A 22,942-nucleotide genomic window follows, 5' to 3' on the forward strand; every position below is an offset into this window, starting at 1 on the left:
AGATATTGTGTCTTTTTTTTTTTTTTTTTTTTTTGGTAACATGATCGGGAACAGTCTTGCTTTGGCCCCTGTAGGGTGGATTAGGTATGATCTAAGAAGACTTTTATCATTTTTTTTTCCTGATTCTTTGTGTGTCTCCTGCTGAACTGAAAAAGAGAAATGTGGTCCTCTTAAAGGGCTTCCTAAACACAGAGAAGGACACCTAGTCGGATCCAATTAACTTGACTGGTGGTTAGACAAACACAATTTTACATGTATCTGTGTGTTGGAATACAAGAGACAAAGCCACAAGAGTTCTGTAAATTGATCAGCGAAAGCACATTCAAATGTAATTCGCAGTGACAGACAATGAAGAAATCGGTTAATTGCAATAGCAAGTATAATGTGGCATTGGGCAGGAGAAATGAAGGAAATAATTTCAGGTTAGTAGTATTGCTCAGTAGGGTCTTGCATTTCAGTTAACCATGACTGCATTGGGACAACCAAAGGCTGCACTGTGATAGCCTTACTCTCACACTGAGTAGAGCAGTGCTCTACCCATAGTCCCAGTGATTCCGTCAGGACTATGGTATTTCTCAGCATGAGTACTGAGTGCCAGGTTTGGCAACTTTTAAAGTGTCAACTCTATATAGAGAGTTCTTATTTTAATTTTTAAATAATTTATTTATCAATAAAATTTCAACGTATTGATTCATCCAACGAAAGAGGTGTGTGGTAAGAGCATTACTTTCCATATATGTTTCCACTTTATTGTGAATAACATCTGTTAAAGGAACACAAGGAGCCCAAGCAGCAAATTATGTATCTCTGTGTAGCCATAAATAAGACAATAGGAACATCTAAGAAAGTAAACAGCTATTAAGAACATAAGATCCGCCATATTGGGTCAGACCAATGGTCCATATAGCCAGTATCCAGAACAGGTCATCGTCAAGTGTTCCATCCCGTTGCCTGTTCCCAGCTTGTGGCAAGCAGTAATCCCTTCCCATCATGGCTAATAGCCTTACTGGTACATTGGTGATCACCTTTTAGAATGCAAGTATATTGGTTGATAAAGGGCTTGCAAAATACCATTGATCAAATTATTTAGGGGTTATGTAACAAACATTATAGTGTCTGATTAAAATATTTCAGAAATAGAAAAATGAATATATAAGAAAAAAGATATGTGGCGAGATTACATAAGGCAGTCTTTCACAAAACATAGTTACAGATAAACTGGAATTGTTTACAGTGATGAAGATGAGAAATATAACAAGTTTTCATTTGATTTCACATTTGTATTTAGTTGTTAATTCATTTTTCTTTTATGTAACAAACAAGTGTTATACCAGCAATACAATATGAACTGCTTCTCATACTGTGTTTTTCATATATTGTACCCCTGAAAACTGAGTTTTTGTTAAAATATGTGTGAGCAAAAATAATTTTATAGCTAAGGATTGTGCACTTCTTATAATTAAATACCTTTTTATGTAAAAATCAATGGGAAAAATCTCGTGTAAATTACTAGTTCAAGAAAAAAGTTCTGTCTGTTCTAATCAACTAAATTTAGTAAAACTTCCTATCATTGGTACTCGAGCATATTTAAGTGGCAATCTTAGCTGGAGTGAAAAAAGTCTTAAGCAGAACAAACACACTAGGGAGATGGTGTTTGCTATGGAAAAAAGCTTTTTAGAGACAAATGTTGTGGAACATCCTACCGTATTGTAGGCAACAGGAATACAAACTATCCATTAATTTTCCTGTTAAAATACAGTTGCAAAACTTCATTTTATTGTCATGTCATTCCCCCCCCCCCCCATGCTTAATTGATATCGCTGCTTAACTTAAAGCACTTTTTACATGTACCAAAAGACTGTATCATCACTACAAAACAAAACAATATTAATGGCAACTAATAGACACTGAGAGTTATACTTTACTTAAGCAGACAATTGCTGATGTGGAAATTGGGCAGAAGAGAATTATACCAGCTAGGCATCAGAGCCAAAAAAATTTATATTTGGACTCCCAGAAGGCACTAATGGTGGTATGTGCAATGAATCAGGCATAGAATGTAAAATATGCAAAGGAATAAAAACATAAACTAAGTATACTTCCTGCTCCTTACTCTCACTGAAGAGAATACTTTTATCATATGAGTTGTTAAAACTTTGCTTTTAACTATACCTTATTGTGCAGTGGTGATAGTGAGTTTCCCTACAGTTAAATATCTTGATAGGTTTTTTGTTCTTTGCTGTAGTGCTTCCCTTTAACCCTTCATGTGAAAGCTTGCTGCTTTTGTACTGCCTCATGGTTAGAATCTACATTCAGGAGAGGATTTTACTTAGTAATATATGCCAAGATTAGGAGGGCTGTAATACTATGGTGTTTGGTTCTTTGTTAGAAGATTTATATCTCATCTTTACAAGTGGACTTTCTATTTACTTGTTCCTCTCTCTACCTACATTCCTAAACTTACCAAGGATCTTAGTGGATTCTCCATAACTGACAATTTTTAACTCAAGATTGGGTGTCCCTCATCTTTGGCAATGTGGCTGCTAAGACTAAAGATCTCAGTATGCAGTGCTTCATGTTGAGCCAAGCAGCCTCTTGGAAGCTCACCCCTTAAGATGTTGTTTCTCTGTTACACTTTCACATTAAAGGCAAGGGCAATATGGATCTTCTTTCAGCCTGCTGGTTTTAGCTACTCTATTTTAGGTTTAGCTGTGATTTCAGTTTGAGCGTCTCTCGACATCTTGTCTATGACACCAAAATGGTAGATGCTAATATCCAGTAGTGAATGTATTTGATGAAAAAATGTGCCCTCTGGTAACGTCCATCTGTAACATTTCCTGTTTTAGGAGCTGTGGTTGAAATGGAAGGCTGAAGATCTCAATCTTGTGTTGGCGATCTACATATGGACACTAATGCTTGAATGAACACACAATGAAAATGCTTCCTGGAGTGGGTGTGTTTGGGACGGGCAGCACTGCCCGGGTACTGGTACCTTTGTTGAGAGCAGAGGGTTTTTCCATTGAAGCACTTTGGGGAAAGACTGAAGAGGAAGCAAAGCAGCTAGCAGAGGAGATGAACATTGAGTTCTACACAAGTCGGACTGATGATATCTTGCTGCACCAGGATGTAGATTTGGTTTGCATCAACATCCCTCCACCACTAACCCGGCAAATTGCTGTGAAAGCTCTAGGTACTGTTTTCTCTCTTTGGAGTAAGAGCAAAAGTTTTTTTTGACTATCTGTTTGAAAAATGCTTGCTAATAAATTTAAATTTGTAGCTATTGGCTTGTTAATTGATAATCAATAGTTCTATAAAAACACCCTTCTAAATTGTGTTGTATTTGGAGCTGGTAGTGCACCCTGTGGTTAAAGTTACCTGGCACTTCCCATTATAAGACCTGGTTTGTAGTTGCTTGTAACTTTGCCAAAACTTTAACTGTTTAGGCTGAAATTTTCCACTCTGGGTATCTGCCTCAGGTTGAATTTTTTTTGGAAAGTCTCAGGGGAAAAAAGAGTCAGCTACTTTTGAGAACGAGATTAGGGAAAATATGTTTTGTTGCCCATGTTCAAAATTTTTTTGCAGGAGATTAGCTGAGAAGTTCTAGCACTCCCATGCTCTGGAGCAGGGACTTGAAATGTTTTTTGGGAGCGGTGGAGTGCTGGTGGTCAGGGATGTGCTTTTTGCTGTTTGCATAAAAAAACACCCAAATTTGACCAAGTGATAAGCCTTTGAAAAAATCTGTTTGCAGATGCTCAGTAGAGACTTGTGAGCTAAATTCTTGTATATTGAGTACTGAGCATACTCCACCCAAGGGCTGAGCCGGACTTGCTCCAAGTTGCTGAGGGTTCCCATGGCCTGGGCACAAGAATTGAGAATGTCTCTTGTTTCTCCCTCTGTTGGCACCCAGGCATCATGGTATAGGAGGAGGAGTCATCCTGACTGAAATACAGAGGGGACAGAGTCTGGGATTCAAGAAGTGGATTGCGACAAGAACTCAGGAGGGAGAGGGCTGAGAGCTGGTGGGGGTGGGGAGAAGGGGAGATACTGGGACTGGCTGGGCAAGGAGACTGGGAACTGATTGCACAGGCAACTTGAATTCCTAACTAACTTCCTAACTTTTGATTTCTTGACTTTCCAACCTTAATATTTGTATTCAGAGTGGTGTGTGCCTCTACATAGTCTTGTAAAGCTAAAGATTGACAATTTGTTGACTCTTAATGGAGATCAAAGTGAATGGGTTTATAGGATCGGGGAATGTGCCATGCTATATCAGCCAGGGTAACACTTTTATTCTTTGCCTTTTAGGTGAATTTTTGTCTATAGTAACTGCTTTGGAAGGAAATGTCTCATGCATGCCCTTCTAAGAAGTCACATGTTTCATGTGATTTTTGTCTTCACGTTGTTTGACTTGTCTTGAGTGCTTTATAGCTAGTCCTAGGTCCCAAGGAACTACTGCGATGGAAAATTTAATGTACAAATGAGAATTGATTGCTTAAAATATGCTAAAATCTCTTCTAAGTGCTGTTTAAATGGTCACTGTTTCACTTGCTGTGAGACCCTCTGCAGGTTACATGTGAAGTAAGTTGAATTTATGGGGTCAAACCTTTTCTGGTAAAGTAATCTGAACAAGAGACAAATTTAGGTTGTTACTAAAACTCCTTTTCTCCAAAGGCTAAGACATATGAAATGACATCGCTCCAATCAAAGGAGATGAAGAAAATGACGATGAAATGCATACTTGCCTATCCCAATTATTAGTTGTGAGACAAGTGTTAATTGAATAGTAAAAAGATGGGGACTGATGGCTTTTAAGACTTGATCAACAAATTAACTCTGGAACAGCAAAGGGTTATTTACTCTTCATTTATTTTTATTTTCCCTGAAATGTTCTCGTTTAAAGACTGTCTGATGTGGCCATTTCAGAGTCAATATGTAATTATTAGTCCTGCTGTCTTTCGTTTTTTTCTAAATTTGTCCAAAATGTTCCTTAAACACATTTCTGGTGGAACCAAATTCCAGAGGCATGTGCACGCTACCAAGAACGTTCTTCTTTGGTCCAGATTTTGGAAGAACACTGTCTATACAATGGGCTCAGAGATGGCAAGTACGCCTGTTAGGATATCAAAATTAAAATAGCAATCCATCTAGAGCCTTTTTGACTAGGAATTGTATGTTGCTGGAGATATTCTTGTGCTTTACCAGCTGGAAGATTGGGGTTTGAGAATGGCTAGAATGTTGTGCAATGAAAGCCAGTCCCCCGAGTCAGGAGCTTGGCTGAGGGAGGAGAAAGGGGGGGTGCCAGGTGGCACTAATACTAGTTTACATTTTTTTTATTTATTGGTAGCCATAAGCAGTTAATCAACAATCCAGTAACACACGTGGGTACAATCCTAACATAACAGTGACCTAGTAATATTAACTTCAAACCATGAGCAAGGCATAAGTGATCAGTACCTAGATAGGGGGCCCCTGCTCCAGCAGTTAGCAACCCCAAAAAGGCTCCTCCTGGTGGAATGGTCAAGCCCCTTAGGACTGCACTCCCTCTGCTATAGAGTGCACAAATAATCTGCTTCAGTATTGCAGATTTTATATAACCATTTCATCAACACAGAGAGTTAGCTAATCAGTAAAATTACCAGGTAAGTCACAGTGTGCTTTAGGACTCAATACAGCTCTTCCACGTATGTTGGAGTCCCTTACTTAGTAATTTGGGCCTAATGTACCACACAGAAATTCCTGAAGGGAGGATGAATAATAACCAAATCTCCATGTACTAATCTGCTCATTTCAGTTCGTTGGAGACTTATAGAATCGTAGAACCATAGGGCTGGAAGGGACCTCGAGAGATCATCTAGTCCAGTCCCATGCACTCATGGCAGGACTAACGAACCTGTTCTTAAAAATCCTCCAATAATGGAGATTCTACAACTTGAGACAAAGGTTTGTGAGGTGAATGCAGTCTCCCTCCTTATACAGCCAGAGAAGGCTCAAAAGTTTACACTATATTTTGTTAAAGTAATTTAGAAATGGGATTTTGCTAGGTCTCACCTTTCACCTGCTCTAATCATAGCTGGTTGTTACATGAGTTAGAATTCTTTGAGGGAAACATGCGGAGAGGATGATCCAGTGAATATAGTGTACTTAGATTTTCAGAAAGCCTTTGACAGGGTCCCTCACCAACGGTTCTTATGCAAAATAAGCTGTCATGGGATAAGAGGAAAGGTCCTCTCCTGGATCAGTAACTGGTTAAAAGATAGGAAACAAAGGGTACGAATAAATGGTCAGTTTTCAGAAAGGAGAGAGGTAAATAGTGGTATCCCCAGAGGTCTGTACTGGGACCAGTACTGTTTACCTCTTTTTCCAGATCATTTATGAATATGTTAAACAGTGAGGTGGCAAAATTTGCAGACGATACAAAACTACTCAAGATAGTGAAGTCCAAAGAATATTGAAAAATGTCAAAGGGATCCCACAAAACTGGGTGACTGGGCAACAAAATGGATGATGAAATTCAGTGTTGATGAATGCAAAGTAATGCAGATTGGAAAACATAATCCCAACTAAACATATAAAATAATGGGGTCTAAATTAGCTGCTTCCACTCAAGAAAGAGACCTTGGAGTCACTGTGGATAGTTCTCTGAAACAATCCATTCAATGTGCAGCAGCAGTCAAAAAGCTAACTGAATGTTGGGAATCATTAGGAAAGGGATAGGTGATAATTCAGAAAATATCATATTACCTCTATATAAATCTATGGTACGCCCACTTCTTGAATACTGCGTGTTGATCTGGTCACCCCATCGCCAAAAAAAAAAAAATTGGAATTGGAAAAGGTGCAGAGAAGGGCAACAAAAATGATTAGGGTTATGGAACAGCTTCCATATGAGGAGAGGTTAAAAAGACTGCGACTGTTCAGCTTGGGAAAGAGACGATTAAAGGGGGATATGATAGAGGTCTATAAAATCAAGACTGGCGTGGAGAAAATAAATAAAGTGTTATTTACCCCTCCTCATAACACAAGAAATGGAGTCATTAAATGAAATTAATAGGCAGCAGGTTTAAAATGAGTAAAAGGAAGTATTTCTTTACACAACACACAGTCAACTTGTGGAACTCTTTGCCAGAGGATGTCGTGAAGGCTAAGACTATAACAGGGTTCAAAAAGGAACTAGATAAGTTGATGGAGGATAGGTCCATCAGTGGTTATTAGCCAGGATGGGCAGGGATGCAAAACCATGCTCTGAAGTGTTTCGTTTGCCAGAAACTGGGAATGGGTGATGGGATGGATCACTTGATGATTACCTCCTGCTATGTGCATTCCCTCTGAAGCACCTGGCATTGGCCACTGTCAGAAGATAGGATGCTGGGCTAGATGGACCATTGGTCTGACCCAGTATGGCCGTTCTTATGTTCTTGTATGGTACAAAGGGCTATGAATATTCTACAACTCATACTGTCTGGCCCATCTCCGTATAATTTAAAGGCTTTTGAGATTTTCATGATTCAACCATAAAATATAGTCCCCAAAGATGCTGCATGTGGCTACAATATTTGGCACAATCAAATTAGCAATTTCCTGAGAGATGTTCTTGCTATAAACTGTCCCTCCATTATGGAATCAAAGTGTCGAAGACTGAAGTTAACTGATATGAAAGAGAATTTGGATATATAGCAACGTCATAGGGTGCTCTAGTTATCATGACCCTTCTTAAATGCAGTGACCATCTATTCCAGTCTAACCTATCCCTCGTCACTGTAGTATCGGTACCCTGGATGGGTCCATCTTTTCCTGAATGATCTGTTTGCTATTCCACATTTGTTTTCCAAAGCTTGTTCTTAAAAGTGTTTACCGTAATAGGCCGCAGAGCAACTTGTGAGAAGATGAAGCTCCATTGAAGAGTCTTTCCTCCAAGGTAAATGAGACTCTGAGCTCACAGTTGATTTTACAGTAGGGTTTGGTCTGTTTCTCTGCTGGTCTGATAGAAATGGATGTGGATCAACAGTCTGGTTTGTATCAGGCAAACAGGAAAATCTCTTTTTAGCCTGTCCAAGTATATGACACATTAGGCATCCCTTTTGGCTGACAGGCTGTTGTAAAAATCTTTGCATGATCATCACATGCAGACTGTTTTGAAAGCTTTTTCCTGTTCCCCTGTCAAATGTACATTTCCCAGCACTGATGCTTCCTTTCTAGGATTGTTGGCTGTTATCTGTAAGTCCACTATTAGTTAAGCATTTCAATTTATTCCTCTTTATTGCCTGTCTTCTAGAAGCATTATTTTTAAGTAAGTGGTGTACTGCTGTAGGTAAATCCCTTCATTCCGTGGCCTGCTTTCCCTTAACAGGATGTTATCCTTTCCCTTCCCAGCTCTGATCAGTGCATCTTTGAGTCCAGACTGCTCAGCTTGGAGATCAGTATTAATGTTTCTCCAATAGCAAATCAACAGAAGATGTGGAATATGGAATATTAGGGGAGAGGAATTGGTTTATGTGTAAAGGTGAAACAGATTTTACATGAGATTTTAAATGAGATGGGGTGTTGAGGCAGAAAGACACAAGACAGCTGTTCCAGGTGGTAGGTTCCACAAAGGCGAAGGGTCTTGCCTTAGCAGTGGTGCAGTTTTGAGGCTAGATGAATGGGGAAGAGAATAGTGATAAAAATTCATCTATGATTGTTTATTCCACAACAGGTGTGGCTCTTTTAAGTCCCACAGGTCCTTTCTGGCAGCAGTCTGTCTTTAGGAATTCCTGGCAACAGTCTTTCTTTAGGAATCCTACAGTGTAGAGATGAACATGAGGAAGGGCTGACGTGAATGCAGATTGCATCACAGGAGGCTGGGGGTGGGGGATGGCGTATGTGTGAGCTGAAAGTAATTGTGTTCCAAGAGCTCTGTTTTAATGGCCAGATTATTGAAAACTCTAAATGTGATTAATGCCAGACTCGGATTACAAACCCCCCTTTACCTTGGTTGGAGGCTAGAAAGAGAGAGGAAGCGTGACAAAGCTAAGAAAGCAGAAAGAAAGTGTGTCATGGTACCTTTAATCCATATTCTAATGCAAAGTGCCTTCTATTGTTCCCTTCTTCCTGTTTTGGTGCCTGGTGGAATCTTATTTTTGTGACAGGAAGTGCATCACTTTCTAATCTCCTGGTGTCAATGACAGGGATTTTGTCAAAAGCACCAGATCCCAATACAGCTGCTCTCCCTGGAGTCTCTAACCCTAATGCTGTCTGTCCATTACCTTGCCTATGTGTAGAGTCCATCTGAACTAGGATGAAACTTTGCTGAGATGGGAGTGAAGAGGGTTACTTGTGCAAAGATTACTTTACTCATGGGGTGACCATGAGTGATACAAGCATTTCAAGGGAACACCCTGGAAGAAAGTGTCTTGGACGAGTTCATCTCCCCCTTTCCTCCTCCCTGACCATTTCAGAGGATATCTCCAATACGTAAATTCTCCTGTGCATCTCCAAACTCATTACAGTCACTCTTAGACTGCTCAGAAGTAGTTTGACACCCCCTCTTCCCCTGTGAACATCATCTGAGGGCAGCATGAGGGAATACAACTGAGTAGATATTATTAATATGCATATTGCACAGTAACTGCACTGGGTTCACTCTCAGAGAGATGTTGCATTAATCGCTTTAAACACAGTTTTCTTTGCATAGTTTTTGACAATTTCTTGGTATCTCTAAGTATCTGTGAAATTGTTTTTCTCCATTTTGATATCAGTTTTCATTCTCTTCCTAAAGTGAGAGGGACCAGGTGAATGAGGTAAAATCTTTTATTGGACCAACTTCTTTTGGTGAAAGAGACAAGCTTTTGAGCTTACACAGAGCTCTTCTTCAGATCTGAAGTGAGAGGGTTTGTTTCCAGACAGTTTTTTTCTGCTGTCTAGATTTCAAGCAGCTCTTGTGTATATTGAGCCGTTATCTCCAGCAATGATCTCCACTGTGATTCACTGTGAAACATATTGATTTTACATTTTGCCAAGAAACTACTTCACAACCAAAGAGAGCCTCTCGCCCTGTGCACAGATCCAAAGGAGTCATTTCAATTATTTTTTGTGGGTATTCTGTCAGTGAAGGGATCCCTCATACTTGTTTGTGCCCTCCCCTTTAATCAAGACTGTAGGAGGCAGATACTTTTGTTTAGCCTGAAGATTATATGGTACTCTGGGGCCCATAAGTTGCTCCTAGACGTGGCTAAATTAAATCAGAACAGTCATTCTTCAGCATTAGGGCTAGTTACAAATAATCTTTACAGCTATATCATGATGTAAAGTTTTAAAATTTAATACTAATTTCTTACTTGCCCTCTCCCAAATCATATTGCCTTCCTTTCTGATAGCAACTTTTAACCGGAATGATCCAAAAAGCATTGCAATACCTATACATAGAGTCCCCCTGAAATGCAGGATGGTGTAAGGTGAACAACAATGGGGACAGGGACAAATCACTTCCCATACAAAAAGTGTCTTGTGCTGGCTTACAATGACCTCAGGATTTTACCTCCAGGAAACTTATCCACAATACCAGTGCCACTGCTCTCTGTGGGATGGGAAGGAAAAAGCTGGCAGCAAAATCAGAAATGCTTGATAACGTGAAAGATTCCAGCTAGGGCTATCAAGCAATTACAAAAATTAATCTCAAGATTAGAAAAAATAAATTGCAATTAATCGCAGTTTTAATCGCACTGTTAATAATAGAATATTTAAATATTTGTAGATGTTTTCTACATTTTCAAATATATTGATTTCAGTTACAGCACGAATACAAAGTGTGCAGTACTCACTTTATATTATTTTAGATTACAAATATTTGCTCTGTAAAAAAGATAAAAGCAGTAGTATTTCTGTTCAATTCATACAAGTACTATAATGCAATCTTTTTATCATGAAAGTTGAACTTACAAATGTAGATTTTATATTTTCATAACTGCACTCAAAAATAAAACAACGTCAAACTTTAGAGCCTTACAAGTAGGCTCAGAAATTTGGTATACTGGAGATGGGCGGAGTGTGACAGGACAAGGACGAGTTGTGCAGGAGAAGGGTGAAATCTTGATACCGCTCCTGTTGGGTTGGGTTTCTGAACTTGCCTCCTGTCCAAAGAGGAAGAGAGTTTCATCTTAGAAACCTGCCTTCAGTATTTCCGGGGGGAAGTAGGAGGGGCGGTGAGTAAGCAATGACTTGTGCGGGAGGAGGATGTCTTGCTGCTGCTTCTGGAAGGATGATTTCTGGTACTGAGCTTGCTAGCCTTGCCTCCTTTTACTGAGCTAGGTGAGCTCCCTTCAGCTGAGTGAGCCCTTGTTTTCACGGGAGGGTGTGGAGGAGAGGCTGGTGCAGGGAGACTGAGCTCACCAGGTCCCTGTTCTCAATGGGGTCCCTCTGCCCGGAGCAAGGGGCCAGCCGGGGGCAATGAGACATGGCGTGGGGGGGTGTCAGTCTCCAGAGCAAAGGGCTGGCTGGGGACATTGGGGCACAGGGCAGAGGAAGAGCGGCCCCTGGAGTGAGGGGTTGGTTGGGTACAATGGGGCACAGCACAAGGGAGGGAGGGTTGGCCCCCAGAGCAAAGGGCTAGCTTGGGGCAATGGGGCACAGCAGGATCAGAATCCATATCTCTCCACCATAGCTGGGATGGGAGCCACTTCCTCTTCTCTTCTCCCCCTCCAGTGGTGGATTGGGATACTGTGCCTGACCAAACACTGTCAGGTTCCTCCATGGCTGATGCTTCTCTCCCCACCCAGAGGTATGCAATTAAAGCCATTAAAAATGAATGCAATAATTTTGTTTTCAAGTTAATCGCAGGCTTTAATTGTGATTAATTGATAGCCCTGATTCCTTCAGAAAGCTGGCTGATTTAACTAGTTCTCTGGTCGCTAACCAGAAATGAGTTCAGTTTTCTAGCCTGTTTTCAAGTTAATCATACCAGATGGCTGGAGGATAACGAATGGCCCTACTTCAAAGATCCTAGTTATTAGGACCTAATCAAGGAACTACTAGAACCTCTGTGAGGACTTTAAGAACTGACAATATTGACAGTGTTTCTATATTGAAATGTGTCATTGTAAATGGAATCTTGGAACTGATTGTGTGTCAATGATATATCACATTTTCTCCATTTACAAGTTTAAAAGTAAAAGAAGCTGCTAGTGTTGAAACTTATTCTGGCAGCAGAACTTAATGCTATGTTCTTTTTGGCTCTTGTACCACTAGTAATAAACAGACAGGTCAAATTCTCACCTTCAGATTACATCTGTGCAGTCCAATTGTCCACATAATTCTACCTTTTTCTCCTTGTCCAGCTTCCAATACCCAGTAATATCATTCCATACACTGCATACCAATGTACAGATGCTCCTCTTTTATAAATTACTGATACAAACAACTTAACCTATACATCCAGACCAAAGAGTTCTCTTCCCTATCATTACTATTATCTCGGGGGTGGGTAGTACAATATTTCTAATTGCACTCTCAATAAAGGCCACAAACACCCACTGCTAACTACACATTCCATTGCAATAGACAGCAAACTCAGAATCTGACCCCCAGTCATCCTCTCTCTTCAGAGTACAAACGTCACTATAACTCTTATTTTTTCCTTCCCATGTCATTTTGAGATTCACACATTCCCATACAACCATATCTCCATACTAATCCCACCCACTGTTCCTGTAATGGCTGAGAATGGCTCATTCTGCAAAACAAAACAGATGGGATATGATCCTATTGCCTCTATGTATAGAAGATGATAAACCATGGAAAGAGGGGGGAAATAATAGGAGCAGAATTAAGGTTATTTGTGATATCTGACCTCTGTATTTCCTGGCTAATGCTTTTTTTTTTTTTTTTAAACTTCCCATTAAGATAGAATTTCCTAGCTTTCTAACAGTTCAGGTATTTTTTTTTTATAACTACCATGTTTCTAACAGCTTTTTTTCTTGCTTGACTTTACAACGTTAGCTCAATTTTAAGTTTATTTTGGTCTGGAAAGTATAAAGCTGGTGAAATAATGTCACAGGTTGACAATTCTCTCTGTTTTATCTTGGCACATGTTTCTAGACAAAATACTTGCCACTATTTAGTAATTTAAAAAAAAAAGAAATTGAATTTGATAAGTGTCTTTACCTTAACTGCACAAGCAAATTGCCTTTAAAGCAATATTTTGCCTCCATGGGAGAATTTTTACCCCTCTTTCTTCTTGTCTGCAGGTATTGGAAAGAATGTGATCTGTGAGAAATCTGCTACCTCTGTGGATGCCTTCCGAATGGTTACAGCTGCCAGATATTACCCCAAGCTGATGAGCATTGTTGGTAATGTCCTCCGTTTCTTGCCTGCTTTTGTCAAAATGAAGCAGTTAATAGAAGAACACTACATAGGCAACGTGATGATCTGTGATGTGCGAGTGTACTGGGGAAGCTTGCTGAACCACAAATACAACTGGATCTGTGATGAGCTAATGGGAGGAGGTGGACTTCACACAATGGGCACCTATATTATAGACCTCTTAACTCATCTAACCAGCAGGAAGGCAGAGAAGGTCCATGGCTTACTTAAGACTTTTGTGAAGCAGAACGCAGCTATAAATGGAATCCGTCATGTCACTAGTGATGACTTTTGCTTTTTTCAGATGCTTATGGCTGGAGGTGTCTGTAGCACTGTGACTCTCAACTTTAACATGCCTGGATCATTTGTTCACGAAGTCATGATTGTTGGGTCCACAGGTCGCCTTATAGCTCGTGGGACAGACTTGTATGGGCAGAAGAATACAGCACTCCAAGAGGAACTACTGCTTACAGATTCTCTGACCATCAGCACAGGCCTTCTGGACAAGGGGTTTAAAGACATCCCATTGCTGTACCTGAAAGGAATGGTGTACATGGTGCAAGCATTGCGACTGTCTTTCCAAGACCAGGAAGACAGTCGGACATGGGACCACAAACCAGTCTCCATGGCAGCCTCTTTTGAAGATGGCCTCTATATGCAAAGTGTAGTAGAAGCCATTAAGAAATCCAGCAGGTCTGGGGAGTGGGAGGCTGTGGAAATGATGACTGAGGAACCAGATGCCAACCAAAACCTTTGTGAGGCACTTCAAAGAAATAACCTATAAATATAAACATTGCTGGTGTCTATTATGGAAGATTGGAACAGTTGAAGATGTCCAGATGTAGCTATAGAAGCATCTCAGTTTTTAAGACATGTAGGTTCTTATTTAATACTTTGTTTTTTCAGACTTGTGGGCAAAACATGTCATGGTCTGACGAAACTGTTCCTCCCTGAGCAGAATATTTTGTTTTTAAACTCGTTTAGAGAGTTTTAAATGTCTCTGTTTTTTTTGTGGGGTTTTTTAGTTTGTTTTTTAAAACTGACTTTCTGTTTTGGAGACTGTTAGGAAAACTTGAATTGTCCTTTGCACTTGCAGTAGCTAAAATGAAATGAGGGATCTTTTGCTGTTGGGTTGTTGGGAGACAGGACACAGTCCCTCTTGCACATAATTCGGTTATTTTTATAGTTTTAATCTGTGAGCAAGTAGAGCAAGACGGAGTATGTACAACAACTCAGCTGTTCTTGCTCTCTCTAATAGGACTTTCACAGACTTTTTTTAGGTTTATTCAGCTTGTAAAACTTTATTAAGGAAAAGTGTAATGATATGGCAGATCTCTAAACTCAAGTATTAAGAAGAGTAGAAGGGACAGAACAAAGTCTGTAAGATACAGATCAGGCTTAGTATTCTGCACATTGTGAGTGTGCTGAATGTTTCAAATTAATTTAAATTGATATATAATTACCCCAGGGATTCTCCATTGACAAAGTCTCTGCAGCTATCCTTAGACAAGTTGGAATGCTGTAATTATTCCAGCTGTTGTTCCATCTGTGTGTCTGTTGTTCCTCCATAGCAAATAATTAGGAAACTAATACCTCACATCAACTTTTTTCCACAGCTTCCTTCTCCCAGACCAATTGTGTTCACTGCCTTGGCAGCATGTACGCCAAATCTATATTAATATTTCCAGTCCTATGTTGCATAGTAAAGCTTACCAGGTGGTGCCTCTGGATTCCTTAATGTCCTATTTGTTTGATAATGAGACTGGCAGACATTAAGCCTTCTAGGAACTTGAAGTTGGATGAAAAAGTAGAAAATATCCCATTACCATACTCTTCTGTGCAGGCAAGGGGATCACTACAATACACAGGCACTGCTAGCTAAAGAAAATGGTGACTGAATCATTAGGATAGTGATGGTTTTTGGTTTGGGTGAGCTGTTTTAAATCATAAACACTGGATATTATTACTTCTCCACATATACACACCTTATAATTTTGTATCCAGAGGGGATAATTTGTGCTGCTGGCAGATCTTGAGTGAATTTCCACTCTATCCCAGAAGTATGTTTGTTCATTAGGCTGTCATTGAGAAGGAGAGACTTTTTATTGAATTTATTTTGTTTACTTGAATGTTTTAATGATTCCCACTAAGTTTTAACCCTGCATATTTATATAAAGCATTAACATGCGAAAATAACCTTTTCATAAAATGGTCCTTTCTGAAAAGTGTCTCACTTGTTTTTTACAGAAATAAACATTTATGTTGGCTGAGCACAGACTTTCATAGAGCTGATTATTTTTTAGACAAACTGGAAAGTCCTCTAACAAAGGTCACCAGGAGGTCATTGTTGTTCTGTTACGGACACACACCTCTCTTTTGTAACTTATCTTTCAGGGTGGTGTAGTACCATTAGTATCTGTTCATTGTGACGTCCACAGAGATTGGGCTAGTCGCTGCCTGAGGAATTTTGCTCTGAGGTGAGACTAGAATGTGAAAAGGGAGAAGGTACCCCTTGCCCCTTTTGCTGACTATTTGTAATCATCAATCTGTTATATCACAAGTTACGTCACAAGTTCATGGGTGTATATGAATTAGAGAGACCATAATATATAGAACTGGTCTGTTAATTACACAGAAAAGATCCATGGGAATTCAAGGGAGAGCTAGAGTTTGTCTACACAGCAAGTTACTGAACTTATTACACTAGCTGTACTCTGGGATTTTCACTACACTGTAGCAGTGTCCACATGGGAGGTTACTGCGCAGCAATCTGGTGTGCACTGTAGATCCACACCCTGGCTTGCCATGCAGTAACTTGCCTTGTAGACAAGTCCATAGTTATGGAAACTAGGCTGGCTTTATCAATAAATGCACTTCTCTTTCTCTCCACACAACTCATCCTTGTTAGAGTTTGGTGATTTGTTTTCTCTAGGATTAAGACAGAAGAGACTTAAATACACTAAAAATAGATTGATACTAGAATGCATTTATATAGTCTGTCAGATTCCAAATAATTGAAGGGAAATGGAAAACAGTCAAGCTTTGGTCTTAGGAAAAGTCTGTTTTCATTTAGGGAGAAACTTCATTCTAACTAGGTGAAACTGAATGGAAGTAGAGAAGACCATTGGCTGTTTCACCTTGTTTTATTCTGTTTACTGATGCTGGTCTTCTTTCATCTGTTGAGTCTTCAATTTATTTAAAGTTAGCTTTATTATGTACATAAACCATAACAGCAGCTGTATCCTTGAACATACAAGTGTTACTTCATTGTCTAGTGACGTGTAATTGAACCACCAAAATACACAGCATATATCATTTCCAGCTGCATTAGCTGTGTTCTGCTCTACTTCATTAAGGTGTTGCACAGTCGTCAAGTGGAACAGGGACAGAGTTGCCACATCCATCTTTTGTGAAAACTTAATTATTGTATTTAAACTCAGAATAATAGAAGAAAATCAAAATTTATCCAGAAACCACCATTTAACTGGTGCTAACCGAAGTCCTATTTCCAGGGTAAGCTGAAAGAACTCAACCCAATGTCAAGCAGGCTGCTTCAACCTGCCTCTTTCCCTCCCATCAAGCTTAGCCAAAAGTCCAGTGCAGAGATAGGAAGAGGCAAGGAAAAGGGGCCTTAGGTGAGGGGAGAGAAGAGATTATTTAACACCTATGTGCATTTTTTTTTATTTGTTACATCTCAACACCATTTTAGTAGTTTATATTTTGTTACAAAAGATATACTGTGTGTTGCAGGGGAATAGGAAAACTAAACAATGCCATTGTTTCCAGGAAAGTCTGACATATTCTCTAACAGGAAATCTATTGTGACCAGGTACTGCCTAAAATAATTACAAGTAAAGAAATAGTTAAAAACTACAAGCCTCTTTAAGTGACAAGTTTTTTACCTCTGGTTAGGTTTGGCAGAATTTGGTTTTTAATTTTTTGATAATTTCAACTGATAACATCAGTGTATTGTTAAGCATTTTAAAGAATTCTGTCAATTTCTATCAGACAATGAAGGGGGGGGGGGATCAGACAATGATTTAAGGACTGTACACCCTGAGATTCAAGAAGTTTGTTAAAACACAAATTGTCAATATCACTTGTCAAAATATACAAAGTAAATAACCTTAAATCAAACTTGACTAAGTTCTCAGACAGCATTTTTCTTTATTTGCCTATCCGTAAATTTCAATTATCGATGGAAATATTTTTGTGGGTTTGCATATAGGGTGAAATGGACCTTTACTGACGTTCACCCACTAAAGTTCTAATCCTAACAGGCCCACCACTGGTACAGTATTGCTGTGCAGAGTAATCGGTTTCTAAGGGCTGTGTTAGCCAGTCTAACAAAGCTTTGTCAAATTTAAAACATAGTTGTGAAGTTTTACTCTTTGCTTCTGGCTGTGTGCAGTACAGCCGAGTTTCATGACCCCCTCTCCAGTGTATTCGGGGTATGTACCCTATAGCAATGAACTAGTTTGTCTTATAAATTCTGGGTATTGCTGTTATATAGTGACCTCTACTGGAGAGGAGGAAGAGGATGTTTATAAGGTTTCAAAACAACCTGTTGTTCCTTATTGTTGGTGGTATGAACACTTCTCATTCATATTTGGAATTGGCAGCTGTCTCTGGAAGAGTTTCACCAGCTCTGAGTTTGGCACCTTATATCTGTGTTGACTCAAGGGAGGGGGGGGAATCAATAAAATACAGGTTTTTAGGTAGTGATTCAATCCACTTCCAGAATTTCTAATGCAGCTACAGGAGGCGAAATCTGCTCTTACGTGCTAGGTAGCTTCATGAGCTTTTTAAATTCCTGCCCTTCATTCCCCTTTCTCAGTAGCTGGGAAACTCTACAGGCATTCTCTCTCTGAACTGTGGCTGCCACCAGTATGGACAAATGGGTCTAGTGCAGTGTTTCTCAATTTCTTTCCCCCCACGGAGCCCTTGCATGCCCATGCCATACCGTTCGCCGAAAAGTCAAGGAAATCTTCCTCTTTTCAGCAGCGCGGTGTTTGCTTGATTCGGCGGCGCGCGAGCAGCTGCTCGGCGGCACCAGATTTTTTTAACATTCGGCGGCGCGGTACAGCTTCTTCGCGGAACCCTTCCGCTCAGCCCGTGGAACCCTAGGGTTCCGCGGAACACCATTTGAGAACCGCTGGTCTAGTGCATCTCAGCTGTCAGTCAAACTAGTGGTAACCAATGTGAATGCAGTATGTCCATATCTAGTTCCTCCTCCTGGTGTGCAGATGGGTTCCCTGTGTCTGCTGCCTGGCTGGAAGCAGCAAAACCTTCTGCTTCTCTCAGCCCCCAGCAGAGTTGCCAAGGCAGGACAAAGGAAACCTCTTCCCAGAAAAACTAGGGACCATCCGGAAAAGCTGCTCCTGTGCCTCTGTCAGGCAGTGCTGGGGGGCAGGTCCATTCTGCTCCCCCCTTCCTTGTGCCCAGTTGCTGCAGCCAAGCCTGGGCAAGGATGGAGCTGCTCTGACTCATGCAGTCATGCTCCTTTGTAGTAGCCCCACGTGGACTCTGGGAGCAGCAGGACAGCTTCCGCATATTTCTGGACACCCAGGAAGAGGCCCTAGAGGAGGACCAGGACTCAAATCGGGCTCACACCGAGTCTTGGGTCTGCACTCTGTCCAGCAGCCCCAGCCTAGACAAATAGGGCCGCTGCTACCCTGTGCACCACTGCAATTGATCCTTTCAACGCTGAAAAAGTTTCCCAAGAGAGCCACCTCCCTCCACACGTGAGCTCCCAGCCCTCCAGTGACTCTGCCCTTTAGGTCCACACCAACATCCTGCTGCCCAGGGCCACTGTGTTGGCTCTGAGTCCTCAAAGACCCCTCTCCTCACGCACAGTCACACCAAGTCCCCAGGGCACACCCACATTGGCTGGGGTGGCCTTCCTGCATTGTCTAGATGGGACCTGGAGCATTTCCTTACAGTAGGAATCCAACATAGAATCATAGAATATTAGAGTCGGAAGGGACCTCAGAGGTCATCTAGTCCAACCCCCTGCTCAAAGCAGGACTAACCTCAGCTATATCATCCCAGCCAGGGCTTTGTCAAGCCTCAGCTTAAAAACCTCTAAAGATGGAGATTCCACCACCTCCCTAGGTAACCCGTTCCAGTGCTTCACCACCCTCCTAGTGAAAAACTTTTTCCTAATGTCCAACCTAGACCTCCTGCCCTGCAACTTGAGACCATTGCTCCTTGTTCTGTCATCCACCACCACTGAGAACAGCCTAGCCCCATCCTCCCTGGAACCCCCTTTCAGGTAGTTAAAGACTGCTACCAAATCCCCCCTCATTCTTCTCTTTTGCAGGCTAAACAAGCCCAGTTTCCTTAGCCTCTCCTCATAAGTCCTGTGCTCCAGCCCCCTAATCATTTTTGTTGCCCTCCGCTGTACTCTCTCCAACTTGTCTACATTCTTTTTGTAGTGGGGAGCCCAAAACTGGACACAATACTCTAAATGCGGACTCACCAATGCCGAATAGAGGGGAATAATCACTTCCTGCGACCTGCTGGCAATGCTCCTCCTAATGCAGCCCAATATGCTATTAGCTTTCTTGACAACCAGGGCACACTGCTGACTCATATCCAGCTTTTTATCTACTGTTACCCCCAGGTCCTTTTCTGCAGAACTGCTGCCTACCTCGTCAGTCCCCAGTCTATAGCTGTGCATGGGATTCTTCCTTCCTAAGTGGAGGACTCTGCACTTTTCTTTGTTGAACCTCATTAGATTTCTTTTGGCCCAATCCTCCAGTTTGTTTAGGTCCTTCTGTATCCTATCCCTACCTTGCAGGGTATCTACCACTCCCCCCAGCTTAGTGTCGTCCGCAAACTTGCTGAGGGTGCAATCTACCCCATCCTCCAGATCATTAATAAAGATGTTGAACAAAACCGGCCCCAGGACCGACCCCTGGGGAACTCCGCTTGTGACCGGTTGCCAGCTAGACATGGAGCCATTGATCACTACTCGTTGAGCCCTATGCTCTAGCCAGTTCTCTATCCATTTTATAGTCCATTCATCCAACCCATACTTCTTTAACTTGCTGATAAGAATACTGTGAGAGACAATATCAAAAGCTTTGCTAAAGTCAAGGTATATCACGTCCACCGCCTTCCCTACATCCACAGAGCCAGTCACCTCATCATAGAAAGCAATCAGGTTGGTCAGGCATGACTTTCCCTTAGTGAATCTGTTCCTGATCACCTTCCTCTCTTCCAAGTGCCTTAAAATGGTTTCCTTAAGGACCTGCACAGGGTAGAGAGCTAGCCAGGAGGCCTCACAGCCCTGCATGGGCCTGGCCATCTGAATCCTCAGACAGATGGGCTGAGCCAGAAACACCTCCTTCCAGGGGAGTAGCCCTTTTGCTGGAGATAGACAGTCCTATTGTTGCCTGGTCCTCGCTTTCCTCAGTCAACCTCTTCTTGTCAAATTGCAATTCCCTACTTCCCCAGATACTGCAGTAGGGACCTGGTGCTCCCAAGGCCTGGGTGTAAGATGTCATGGGTGGAGGAGGTAACTTACACCACCCCTTCCTTCTGTGACACTGGGTTCTGATGGAAGCAGAAGAGAATTGGTGTTTGCGGAATCTCCTAGTCTCTGAAGGCCTAGAGGGGCTTGATTCACAGACCATATCTGGATGTCCCCAGGTTTCAGTGTCCATCTATCGGACAGAAAAGACCATTCTGACCCTTCACTTGGCCCCATCCTTCTCAAACTCGGGGCCTGTCTTCCCGAATACTTCCTCTTGAAGCTAGGGATACCTGACCTGGTTCTTATCACCCTTCCCCATTCCCAGAAGGATTCTTCCTTCTCTGGCCATCCGTAGGACTTTGGCCAGGAATCTGCTCTGTACTGGAGCTCTCCCAGGGAGAGACCCTACAGGAGGGAGGGAGTGCTGGATGAGTGCGCAGCTGTTTTGGATCGGCCTTTCCCAAACCAAACCTTCTGCAAGCCCAGGTCCCTCTTTGTGCTGTTTGAAGGGCCAAATTGATGAAGGCGTCCAGATAGGTTCTTTGTGCTTGATCAGCCTGCAACCAGCACCATCCCGTGCTGCCTGCCTCCTGCCCAGGAAAGATTCAAGCTCATCCTGCCCCCACATTACCAGCTAGTGCATGCACTGGACATAGTCTATACACCTTGTGCAGCTTTTTATTAAAGTTCTCTTAGGGGCACCCTCAGCAGCTCTTTTGACTCCAGCATCTCTTGCCTGCAATATTTAGCTTCACCCCCCTCGGTCTGTGATCAGACTGTGGTTCAAGGACACTGCATTTCACAGCAAGGACTAAATTAATTTGAGCACTTAATCCTTGCATCTTTCAGCCAGGCATCCTACAGCTGAGCACGTGAAGAGTGCAAGTAGCTTGTTTAACCGTCATGTCTTCTTTGAATAGTGTATTTTAATCCTTGCTTTGGATTTGTAAATAGAACAATGTGCCTATCTGAGAGTTACCTGGTTTAAAATCTGTTTATCATTGTGCAATCTGTATATTCTGGTTGATGGTTTGCTATTGTATTTATTTAGCTCAGTGGTTTTACTTGCATTTTTATATTTAATTAGGACTGTTCAGAAATATGCGGTCTCTTTTCATTAAAAGGATTTATATATGATTAAATTGTAGCTGTCTATTTTGGTTGCAGATTCAGATCTATTTATACATCTTTAAGATGGGGCTGAAAAACCAACTTTGGCAGCCATACCAGTGTAACCTCACCTTCTGGATAACCTGGGACTATGAAATAAGCCTAGCCATGTGGACAACCTTGTGAGCGAGTGTGGGTTATTATAAGGCCAGGTCAGGAAAGCAAATTCATTAATTAGAAAGGATAAGTAGGTGGGGACAGGGTCTCTTTGTAATGTGCCAAGCAGAATGAGGCCCTGGTCTCTGTCGGTCTCTAGGCACTATCGTAAAACCAACAGTATAAGCCATGTGGAGCTTACCCATAGCAGATGTCACGTTCCTGCAGAGAGGATCTCTTTGGCTTATTTCCTGTTAATTTTATGCTCATTTGGAAGCTATAATTCCTGAACTGACAATGTTCAAAATGCTAAGATTGTCTCATACAGCAAAAGGAATAAATATAGACTGGAGTGGAAAAGCTAAAAGAAACACTGTTCCTTGAAGTCTGTGTGCGCGCGGGCGGTGGGACAGAAAACAATTCCAGACAGACCACAACAAGTCCAGTAGTGGAGTAAGACTCCAGGGAGGGATGGAGAACATACAAGAGGAGTGAGAGAAGAGAGGATACCTGGGAGTGGCTTCTTTTGTGCCTGGAGATGGGCTTCCTGTCTAATGGTGATAGCTTATGGGGTACCAGCCAAAAGAATGTTCAGTCTAAAGCCCGGCAGCCCCAGGTGACTCTCCACCCCACTTCTTGGCAGAGTGGGAGGAGGTTTTGCTGCACAAGCCCTCTAGCCTCTTTTTTAGAAACCTGAAATGTAAGCAGTGTCACTGTGTCACTGCTGTTGCTTGTGCAACCTGCTGTGGTTGGAGGTCTCTAGCGACCATTTCCTCCAAGTGCTCTTGCTGCTGCTGTGGAAGTACAGCCCAAGTGGACCTTGGAGCCTGAAGAGTCTGACTGAACCAGAAATGTAATAAGCTG

At 41.6% G+C, this 22,942-nt stretch overlaps 1 protein-coding gene across 1 annotated transcript in view; it reads left to right on the forward strand.

Moving 5' to 3' along the window:
• Positions 1 to 17,677, forward strand: part of GFOD2 (Gfo/Idh/MocA-like oxidoreductase domain containing 2) — a 36,956-nt gene extending 19,279 nt beyond the window's left edge. Inside the window, exons 2-3 of the mRNA XM_067553127.1 lie at positions 2,847 to 3,190; positions 13,218 to 17,677. Of these exons, the coding sequence (XP_067409228.1) occupies positions 2,932 to 3,190; positions 13,218 to 14,116 (1,158 nt within the window). The 5' untranslated portion in view covers positions 2,847 to 2,931 and the 3' untranslated portion in view covers positions 14,117 to 17,677. The remainder of the gene's footprint in view (positions 1 to 2,846; positions 3,191 to 13,217) is intronic.
• Positions 17,678 to 22,942: the final 5,265 nt, after the last annotated feature.

Source organism: Emydura macquarii, unplaced genomic scaffold (genome assembly GCF_026122565.2).
Source record: "Emydura macquarii macquarii isolate MOO-44397 ecotype Brisbane River unplaced genomic scaffold, CSIRO-AGI_Emac_v2 contig_295, whole genome shotgun sequence".
In the NCBI taxonomy this organism is placed as follows: Eukaryota; Metazoa; Chordata; order Testudines; family Chelidae; genus Emydura; species Emydura macquarii.